At 43.5% G+C, this 9,619-nt stretch overlaps 3 protein-coding genes across 5 annotated transcripts; 1 reads left to right on the top strand and 2 right to left on the bottom strand.

Moving 5' to 3' along the window:
• Positions 1-495: 495 nt before the first annotated feature.
• Positions 496-945, bottom strand: LOC119550370 (lysozyme P). The gene has a single exon (XM_037859016.1). It carries the CDS (start codon positions 943-945, stop codon positions 496-498), a length of 450 nt encoding a protein of 149 aa, XP_037714944.1.
• Positions 946-1,900: 955 nt separating this feature from the next.
• On the bottom strand, positions 1,901-9,616 carry LOC119549479 (major facilitator superfamily domain-containing protein 6). Of its 3 annotated transcripts, XM_037857579.1 has the most exons (5): positions 9,481-9,616; positions 5,753-5,871; positions 4,130-4,388; positions 3,483-3,628; positions 1,901-3,395 (listed from the first exon to the last, which is right to left on the bottom strand). In XM_037857579.1, exons 3-5 carry the CDS (start codon positions 4,188-4,190, stop codon positions 1,998-2,000), a joined length of 1,605 nt encoding a protein of 534 aa, XP_037713507.1. In that variant the 5' UTR covers positions 4,191-4,388; positions 5,753-5,871; positions 9,481-9,616; the 3' UTR covers positions 1,901-1,997. The 3 variants fall into 3 exon arrangements, with proteins under 3 accessions (XP_037713507.1, XP_037713508.1, XP_037713510.1); XM_037857580.1 differs by lacking the exons at positions 5,753-5,871; positions 9,481-9,616 and adding an exon at positions 4,984-5,354; XM_037857582.1 differs by lacking the exons at positions 5,753-5,871; positions 9,481-9,616 and adding an exon at positions 5,080-5,354.
• Positions 5,543-9,252, top strand: LOC119549478 (transferrin). The gene is made up of 4 exons (XM_037857578.1): positions 5,543-5,832; positions 6,984-7,351; positions 7,405-7,707; positions 7,774-9,252. Exons 1-4 carry the CDS (start codon positions 5,739-5,741, stop codon positions 9,151-9,153), a joined length of 2,145 nt encoding a protein of 714 aa, XP_037713506.1. The 5' UTR covers positions 5,543-5,738; the 3' UTR covers positions 9,154-9,252.
• Positions 9,617-9,619: the final 3 nt, after the last annotated feature.

Below are 9,619 nucleotides of genomic sequence, written 5' to 3'. Positions count from 1 at the left end.
AGCCCATTTTTCTTAAGAAAACCGCCAAACTATTTCAATAATAAAAAAATACTGTATATATATTGAAGCTGAACGTATATTTTAACAAGTTTACACGTAAGTTTTTTTTACATGTCAATATACATTACATTCTACAAGTAAAAGGTAAACATCTTGGCGGTTTATTTTGAATTGACTAAAAGTATTTTGTGCTTTTGCCTGGTTTGTTCAACATTTTCAAGACATTTATTGAGGTCTACTTTAAGGTTCACAGATAAAGGTAGAAATACAGTTGCTTAGTGAAATTCTAGAATATTTATAAGGTAATCACCGCCCAATAATTTTTAAAACCATAAAAGTCAATTTCACCTTTGAAATATGTTTAACATATTTCCTCTTAATTTATTGTATTAATAATTTTATTTATTTATCTTAAATAATTTATAAGTTTATTATAAAATTACCAAAAAGTTGTTATGTTCTTAATCAAATTAATTTCAGAACCCCTGGAAGAACTCAACCAGAATTCCTGTACCTCCGCCGGAAGCAGTGACTGACATTGGGCTTCACACCCTGGCAGCGGTTGTTCCAAGCCACCCAGGCGGAGAATCCCTGCTGCTTCCTGATATACTTGGCACAGGCTATTGAATACCGGATATCGTCACTCAACAGCAGACGGCAGGGCAGTCGACAGAGATCGTTGGAAGGACGACCATCGGCGGGTTTGCACCAGTAGCGATCGTTGATCTGGAAAAGACCCCAGTCCACAGAACCATCCGCATTGGATGGATTGATTGCCTTCGTGCTGAAGGAACTCTCGCCCTCCACGAGGCACAGCCAGTCGGGTAGCTCGTTGTAGGGCATTCCATATCTATAAAGCTGACGGGCCAAGCTGCATCTGCCCACCTGCCTTCCATTAGCCTGTGATAACGATAGCGACAGAACCAGCAGCCAAATGGGCCACATCTTCGGAAAGAATGACCGTTTCTAATTGGGACTCATCGCTTTTATAGCCTTCTAAAGCATGGTGACTTGGGCCAATCTAATTTTTACAAGCACTCATTTGGACAGCGCTGAAGTGTGGCCCACACTCGAGCATAAATTATGTACACTAGGCGACAAAGATCAGAGTGCTAAGTGCTACTATATTAAGCCAATTCTTTTGGACCAGAACCACTTTGGCCAAATTAGCATTTGAATCAAATGAGTAATGACACTTGTTTTGTGAATTTAAAAAAAGAATTTTAGACAGTTAAATGAATGTTTTAATAAAAAGGAATTCTGGCCCGTTGACTGTTAGGAAGTTTTTATAACAAAACGGACATATATGTGGACTGTACCATAAGATTCAAGGATCAGAATGTATATTTTCTTAATTTCTTAAGTTAAATTAAAGTTATATATGTAGATTTTATAATAGTTATGCAGATTATATGAGAAATTTCTTTAAAACATTAGTTCTTTGCGTGTATTGACAACTTAGGATTAGGGATATATATATCATTATAGTTTTAGAAAAACAATGTTAACTAATTTGACAATAATAAAATTACACATATAATTCGACGACTGGTAAAAATGCTATGTTGTTTTGCGACAGTAAAAGTAAAATTTTAGGGTGGAAATAGGTTACTTAAGATTTCTGTAGGAGTTCTAGAAATAGCAATCTGAAATCTCTGTTTTGCAGATCAGTGTCGAACAGGCTTTCGATTCTCGAGCCGATCGGGCCAGTTTCGTTAATATATGGAGTGGGAATGGCTCGCCATTTAAGCGAGGCATCTGCCTGGCCCCAGTTTCACTTTCAATGGATTCTTTTGTACGGTGCTCAGGTATTATATAACCATATTGACAGCTGGAGGGGCTGGCGCACTTGAGATCGCGTGTGCGCCAACAATGAAGCAATTAACCGAGAGCCAAGTCGTTCAACTTTCGGACAACTCGTTTTATTGTCGTAAAAAGGCGTACAAAAATATGCAACAAAATATGCAAACACTGGTATATATAAAAAATCCTTATAACTAATGAATCTCCTGAAGTTCCTGAGCTGGTGGCTGTTTTATCTCTTGTTCTGCGGGCTGCTGGTATCCTTGTTTCGGCAGGAACTGCCGCTTTCTAGACGTGGGACGCACTACAATGTGTGCCACACAGGTGCAAATGGCTGCGATGGCAAAGTATTTGAAACTTTCTCGTCCTCCCAGGCTCTTGAACATCAGTCCGCCGATCAGGGATCCAATGGAGAACCCTAGACCATCATCCATTCCTGCCATCAATCCCTGGACCGTAGCCGAGGTTCCCGGAGGCGCCACAGCCGAGGCGTAGGCCACTATGCAGGTGTAGCACAGGGCATAGGTGATGCCCTGAAAGAAGAGCTCCACGCCCACCAGATACCACGGATTGGGTATCCAGGAGATCAGCGACAATCGCACGGCGTAGAAGAAAAAGCACATGCTCATACAGTGGACATAGCCCAGTTTCTTGATGATTTTGCCGCTGTAGAAGAAGAAGGGCACCTCTCCTGCCAGACATTCGGCGGCCACCACGAGACCCTCGATCAGCTTGATCTGGTGCATATAGCCCGTGGCCTCGGCCACCTGCTCCAAGTGCCAGAACATAAAGTATATGATGAAGGAGTCAATAATGCCAGCCATGGTGGCAAAAAACAGGAAGACCAGGATGGGTGGCTTGCGAACCAGTTGCCAGACATCGCTCCAAATGGACTCGGATCCTCCCAGCTTGGGCAGCTTCAGCTTGGACACACTGAACAGATCCAGCAAACTGAACACGCACATGATGATCAAAGCAGGAGTCAGACTTTTGACTGCATCCGAGGTCCACCAGTTGACCACGATGCCAGCGAGCAAGGCGGTGGCTCCAAAGCCAATGGTGCCCCAAACTCGTTGGCCTCCATACTTGTCCTCCTCGTCATCGCCCAGCAAATCAAAGCAACAGGCATCGGATATGGAGTTGGTCACGTTGAAGCCGACAATTCCAATGCAGAGCAGGCACACGAAAAGCCAGAACTTGCCAGCTCCATAAATACAGCTGTCCACAGGACGCACTTCACAGGATACATTATTCCATTCACTGGTCGCCGGTTGAGTGAGGCAAATGTGATGCGATTCGTTGCCATGGAGCAGGTTCTGGCTGAGATTGAGACCCGCCTCATGGGCCACAATTAGAACGGAGAATTCCTCATTTTCCTGAGTGCATTTCGCCTGGTGAGTCGTTTGGCAAAATTCACTAGAGGAGTAGATATTCGGACTGCAGTCTTGTGGATTCCCCAGCACAGTCACATTCCATTGGCCACTGCCCTCCTCTAAAGGTATCAAATGTGAGTTGTCAGGAAGAAAGTAAAATCCAGCAAAGGCCAGGGTCATGACCAGGATAAGGGAGATGAAGATGAACTTGCGCAGGCTCTGTAAAATAAATATAAGTATTAATAATTAAAATTATTATAAATATGTATATCTTGATATGTATATCTTGATATATCTTAATCTCACCGTAAAATAATCAGCCAGGAAACCCACCAGGGGTTTGGCCAGGACATAAAGTATGGGCAAAACGGCTGTTATGTAGCCCATTACATCCGGTGGAACCCCAATTTGCTTGCCAATCACCGGCAGTTGGGGCAGTATGGGTCCCATGGCTAAAAAAGTTAAGAACAAGGCATATTAAAGTAATGTATAACAATAAAATAAATATTAATAGTATTTCATAAAGTAATAATAAAGTTCCAAATCGCATAAAGCTAGTTTCCAGTGGAACTTTCCACAAGCCTTGCTAAAGACCTTATGACACTTGTTTGATTTTTGATTGACTGACTTAAATTTTTTTAAAAAGGCATGAAAACTTAGGGAAAAAATGGTCTACAGCTTAACATATTATGAATTAATTTATTAAAACATGTTTTGGTTGCCATGATTGAATGAATTTAATGAATCCAGTCAGTTAGTCAAAAACAAAGCAAGTGTCATAAGGCCTTAACATTTTACCAGATTTTCTCATATTATATATTCGATAATGTCACCGATAAGAGTATTTCTGATATGAAGTAATGCCGAGAATTTATTATAATCACTTAATTATGGTGAAATCGGTACTAATTCAGGATGGAATAGATCTTACTCTTATAGTTCTCAAAACTTACCGGCCATGAAAAAGAAATAATGTGCCTTGATGGGCAGCAGGCGCTTGTTGAGTCGCACCATTGTCAAGTCCTTAAAATATGGCTTATCGTTGAGTTAAAAAACGACAAAATATATCACAGTTTATATGTCTCCATGCGATCCTCAGTTTATTCCGGGTGAGAAGGTGTTTCTACCCAGATAAGATCATTATTTTTGCACGTCGCCTTTCGTCTTTCACCGTTCGACGTTGGAAAAGATCTGTCGTCTAGTGGAATTAGTCTGTAAATAGCCAGCGGTTTGGATGTAAATCAGAGACTGCTAAACGATATCTAATCTTCGTGTGATAAGAAGCTTGGCCAGACTATATAGAAAGTTGTAATCGGCTGCATAAAAGTTCTAGGATGATAAGCGAAAGCATAAGTCTTTCGAAATAACAAATCTTATCGGGACTTATACTATTATAATGTTTGGACAAATTAAGTTCCCAGGTGTGATAAAGATTTTAGGGTCTGCCGTAATAAATATGCCTTTGAGGCATGTCGATGATGCCCACTTTTGAGGGCTTAACTCAATTAGTTAGAGCGTGTTGTGTAAATTAAATATGGCTTGGAATAAAGTGTATGTACTTTGTAGATAAAAACCGGTTTACGATTAACTCGTAAACTTGACACAGAAAAAATAATACTTTGCAAACCCGAAAATAATGGCTAGCAGCAACTTTCCAAAACCAATCATTAATCAAAAACAAATTAGAGATTTGGTAATCCCTAGGAAAAAATAAGGGAGTTACAGCAGAAAACCCAAAGTGCGTGACTAAACTCAAACTGAACAATGGTTTTAAGGTCAAAATAGGGAAGCCATAGGAATGTTTTACTTTCTGAGTCGATCAAAACATTTGAATACAATAAGATTGCACTGCCGAACGGTAAATTATATATTTATAATTATGAATTTTAATTATCTGGCGAACAATTAAGTTCACGCGATTATAATCCTCCCACTAGTGACGATTTGTCTGAGATCAGGTTATATACGGACGCCGAGAGCTGCGGTCAGAGACTGAAGAAAATGCTGAAAGCCCTGCAGTTTGTATGGCAGCTGATAAGTCGAGTCGCCCGATAAGGATTCAGTCAATCAAATATGGTGTTGTATACACAAAAACCGGCATCGATAAACTACAGATTGGGAAGCGGCCAGAAGAGACTGGGTTTGCCTTCCAGGTAATCCCCCCTATTCTCAGCACCGCCTCCCTATTAGAGGTGCTAATCAATCAGAGAGTTATCCAAAAAACCCCAGCTTGACTCATCAGCTGTGCGTAGTTCATTGTTATTCCGCTGTTCCGCCGGCGATCTCGTTCTGTAGACTGAGCTTACGGATCGCTTGGATTGCTTGGATCGCTCGGATCGAGTTTTACTCGCTAGCATCTGGGAGGGCTGGCTTCAGTCGCCGTCGATCTTTCACTGCGAGCGGTTCGGGCTTCGAAACTGAGACTACCCTGCACTTCGTATCACGAATCTATATCCATATATTTGCAAGCGGTTCTCAACGCGTTCTCAACCAACCAACTTAATCCCGACTTGTCGCCGATCTCTAGTGACAATTAACGAGTTTCGGTTGACGCAATCAGAAATGCACTGGCTTACATCTATTTTGGTGGGGCTGTTCGCCTCGGTCTTATCAATATCAATGTGCGTAGCCGTGGAACCGCTGGATGATGGCAAATGTAAGTTGATTAAAGCCGAGGGGGCGGATCTGTTGGCGTCTGAAAGTATAAAAATAAAACAAAGCAAATTGGGTAATTAATTAAGTGATTTCGTTCCTATGTGTTGAACTTAATAAATACAATTTCGTAAGCATGAGTGGGTTATTATATCAATTACTCTGTTATTAAATGATGTTTTTAGAAGATCTTTTGAATATTTATATTTCCAACTAATGTATTATTTAATTTATTTAAATATACCTACTTTTGAAGCTGAATTTCTCTGTTTAGCAGTTATTTAGTTAAAAATTTGTTTTATTTTAAAAAACCATCAGTTATTTTTGATCTAAGCTATAATTACTTAACATATTAATTTTTCAAATTCATAATATCATCTCCAGCTACAATGTTAGTGAGTCTATTTAAACACAACCAGCAAATATGAATACAAATTTTGAACAACTATTCAGCAGTTGTAACAGATCAGTCATGGATCAACTTAATTTTTATGTAAATTTTAGTGGTCTTTAATTACTGAATTGATAGTTACTTAGCATATTTCGAGTTCGTAATATCTTCCCAAGCTACAATGTTAGTCAATTTAAATACATCCATCACATAAAACTACACTTTTTACTGAAATTTCTGCAAAGTCAGGCCCGCAATTAGCCATGAAAGTCGCGTAGAAAACCTCGTATCATGGATCTTAAATTCGAAGTGCACTGCGGGAGAGCAGCCGACCTTGGGGCCCACGACTGGGTGTAATCAAAACCCGCTAGAGACAGTAAAAAAGCCGATCAAAAACCAGTCCCGACCTTGGAGCTCGTGATCCACTGCCCAAAAAGCGGCCCAGCCCGGCAGAACTGCCTTGTCTTGAGTTCCCAGCCTTATGCCAATTCTGCGAATGCAGCCAACTTGTTCAGGTTTCCCCCGCTCAACTGACGCACCTGAGGGGAATTTTTAAACTTAAAAAAAATAAGAGTGAAATACCCTCAAGATAATATCTCTACCGAAAACTGCAAGCGGGAGGGCACTAAAATAAGTCCAAAAAATAAAAAGATAATGATAATTAATGCCTCTTCTGGCAACAGGTTTCTACCGGATTATAAATAAAGATTTTAGATATACAGAAGTCCGAAACTAAATGTATTTACTCGCTCCTCCCCTTTCAGTGCGGGTTTGTGTGGTGGAATCGCGTGGCATTTATCGGAAAACCCCCAAGTTCTGCCCGCTGCTGAAGGCCAAGAGCAACATCGAGTGCGTCATCGGCGTGGACCGGCTGGACTGCGTGAGACGCATCCACAAGGGCACTGCCCACTTTGGGGTGCTCACCTCGGAGGATCTGGTGGCTGCCCGCTGGGCCAGCGTGGAGATCCTCGTGGCCAGTGAGGTGCGCTCCCACGAATCCCACTTTGAGTACGAAATTGTGGCGGTGGTGGACAATCAAGCCAACATTCACACAGTCCATGATCTTCGAGGCGCCAAGCTGTGTCATCCAGGCTATGGACTGGGCAATCACTGGACTGAGGTCCTGGCCAATGTAGGTAATCCCCACCAGAATTCTTTGCTCAATCTTAATCGAACTCTTTGCAGTACTTTGAATCAGCCATGGTTTCCAAGACCTGTAATCCCGAAATGACCGTCACGGAGGATAGGATTGCATCCACGGCCAAGTATTTTGGACCCAGTTGCAAGGCAGGTCCCTGGGTGCCCGATCCCAAGCAGGATCGCATCCTCAAGAGCCGCTATCCCTCGCTGTGCGAGATGTGCTATGAGCCCGACAGCTGTGACCAGACCGACAAGCACTGGGGGCGACGTGGAGCTCTCTACTGTCTGACCAGTGGTGGTGGCAACGTGGCCTGGGCTCGTCTGGATGATGTGCGCAGTCATTTTGGGGTGAGTTTGCGGGATATATCCTTTGGAAGAAGCTGAAGTTAATCATTAAAATTGACTTTTACTTAGTTCTCTGGCATTCCGGCTCAGGCGAATCCCTCGGAGTACAGCTACCTCTGTCCAAATGGCCACCTGCAGCCCATGAACGCCAGCCATCCGTGTGTCTGGGTGGCCAAACCCTGGCCCGTGGTGGCTGCCCGGCGCACTCATGCCGCCCAGGTGCAGCGCCTGGTCACTGGACTCTCCCACGACGAGCCGGAGAGCTGGCAGAGTGCTCTGCTGAGTCTCCTGGAGACATACCACAGCTTCACTGTTCCACTAGACAATGTGATAGCCATCGATGACTATTTGGACCAGGCCACCGCCTTCCAGTCGGCCTACAGCTTCCCGGAATGCAATCCACCGCGTTCCATTGTCTTCTGCACCACATCCATCATTCAGCATGTGAAATGCTCCTGGCTGCAGGAGGCCTCTCAGGTCTATGGTGTCCAACCGAATATCCAGTGCGTGAGGACCATGGATGTGCAACAGTGCCTGGATGATACCAAGTTCAAGGCAGCCGATGTGGTGCTGGTGGATCAGGAGATGCGGGTGAAGGCCCAGCGGGACTATGACCTGGTGCCACTGCTGTACGAGTTCGCTGCAGATATGCATGATCGGTATGTGACCATTGCCGTGGTGCACAAGGATTCCAAGTTTCAGAGCTTCAAGGATCTGCGAGGAGCCCGGGCCTGTTTGCCGTCGTACGAGGGCGCTGCCCATTTGTCCGTCCAGGAGACGATAGTGAATGCCACGGGCAAGGTGCACTCGCTGCACTCCTTCTTCCACCGCGACTCCTGTTTGTGGAATCCCCAGAAGGGTCGGGAGTGTCCGCTGCACTACCAGGGCGATGAGGGTGCTCTGCGTTGCCTTTCCGAGGGCGCCGATGTGGCCTTCCTGAGCTCCGATGTGTACAAGAAGTATGTGGCCGGTAATCTCACCTCGGATTGGTTGGCCCGTGGTGGGCACAAGGATTTCCGGGTGCTGTGCCCCTATGGAGGCGTCGAGAAACGCTCCAACTTTGAGTACTGCTACCTTCATTGGACCACTCGTGGCCACCTGATGACCCACAATTCCACGCTGACAAGGCGCAACGAGATCTATAACTCCCTGAGGGATATGGATCAGTTGTTTGGCCGGAAGTACAAGAGTGAGACGCGTCCGTTTACCCTCTTTGGCATCTTCGACAAGAGGAACAATGTGCTGTTCCATGACGCCACCGATGGGCTGCTGGGCCTCCAGGAGCTGCACCGCGACAATGCCAAGCGGGTGATGGAGCACATCTACGATCGATACACCAATACCCAGTACTACAAGAACTTTGACGAGAGTGGAGCCACGAAATCAAGCCTTAATTTCTGGATTATGCTTGCCGGCTTATTTTTTGCAGTGTACCGTCACCTTGCCTAGTCTCTCGAGCTCAAAGCTAATCTTATTTATTGTGATATTACGCTAAACTTAAGTTAAGAATAACAAAAGCTTCAAACAAAGCTGTATCACCAATTTGAAGTTTTGAATTTTCAAAAGGCGGTTACTTTTGGCAGGGGTCTATCGATAACACAAACGATAGTTTAACGTAATCGGTGGGGGTTACTTTTTAAAATGGTTTTAAATGAAAATGAGAAATGAGTTTGTATTTTTATTATGACCATTTATTTTTAGAAGAATACAAAGGTCATTAGTAATAACTTATTACTAATTACTTACTAATTTTAGTTACTTGAATTAAATACCTACCAGTTGCTTTTGAACATGGCAGCGCTTTGCAACACTGGCCAATCAGCTGATTGTGTTATTGCTGGCCCATTTGTTGTTGCTATGTACAAGGATTTGGTTGCCCAGGAAACAGGAAAAATGTCACAACTGAGCAGCATTA

This window comes from Drosophila subpulchrella, chromosome 2R (assembly GCF_014743375.2).
Source record: "Drosophila subpulchrella strain 33 F10 #4 breed RU33 chromosome 2R, RU_Dsub_v1.1 Primary Assembly, whole genome shotgun sequence".
Lineage (NCBI taxonomy): Eukaryota > Metazoa > Arthropoda > Insecta > Diptera > Drosophilidae > Drosophila > Drosophila subpulchrella.
This window is presented reverse-complemented; position numbering and strand designations above follow the sequence as displayed.

Bases quoted from the DNA above. Each gene is read 5' to 3' on its own strand.
- LOC119550370 (XM_037859016.1), bottom strand. From the start codon at position 945: ATGTGGCCCATTTGGCTGCTGGTTCTGTCGCTATCGTTATCACAGGCT.
- LOC119549479 (XM_037857579.1), bottom strand. From the start codon at position 4,190: ATGGTGCGACTCAACAAGCGCCTGCTGCCCATCAAGGCACATTATTTC. The intron at 3,629-4,129 runs GTAAGTTTTGAG...TAACTTTTTTAG, and splicing joins TTATTTCTTTTTCATGGCCG to CCATGGGACCCATACTGCCC. The intron at 3,396-3,482 runs GTGAGATTAAGA...TTTATTTTACAG, and splicing joins TCCTGGCTGATTATTTTACG to AGCCTGCGCAAGTTCATCTT.
- LOC119549478 (XM_037857578.1), top strand. From the start codon at position 5,739: ATGCACTGGCTTACATCTATTTTGGTGGGGCTGTTCGCCTCGGTCTTA. The intron at 5,833-6,983 runs GTAAGTTGATTA...CTCCCCTTTCAG, and splicing joins ACCGCTGGATGATGGCAAAT to TGCGGGTTTGTGTGGTGGAA. The intron at 7,352-7,404 runs GTAGGTAATCCC...AACTCTTTGCAG, and splicing joins GGACTGAGGTCCTGGCCAAT to TACTTTGAATCAGCCATGGT.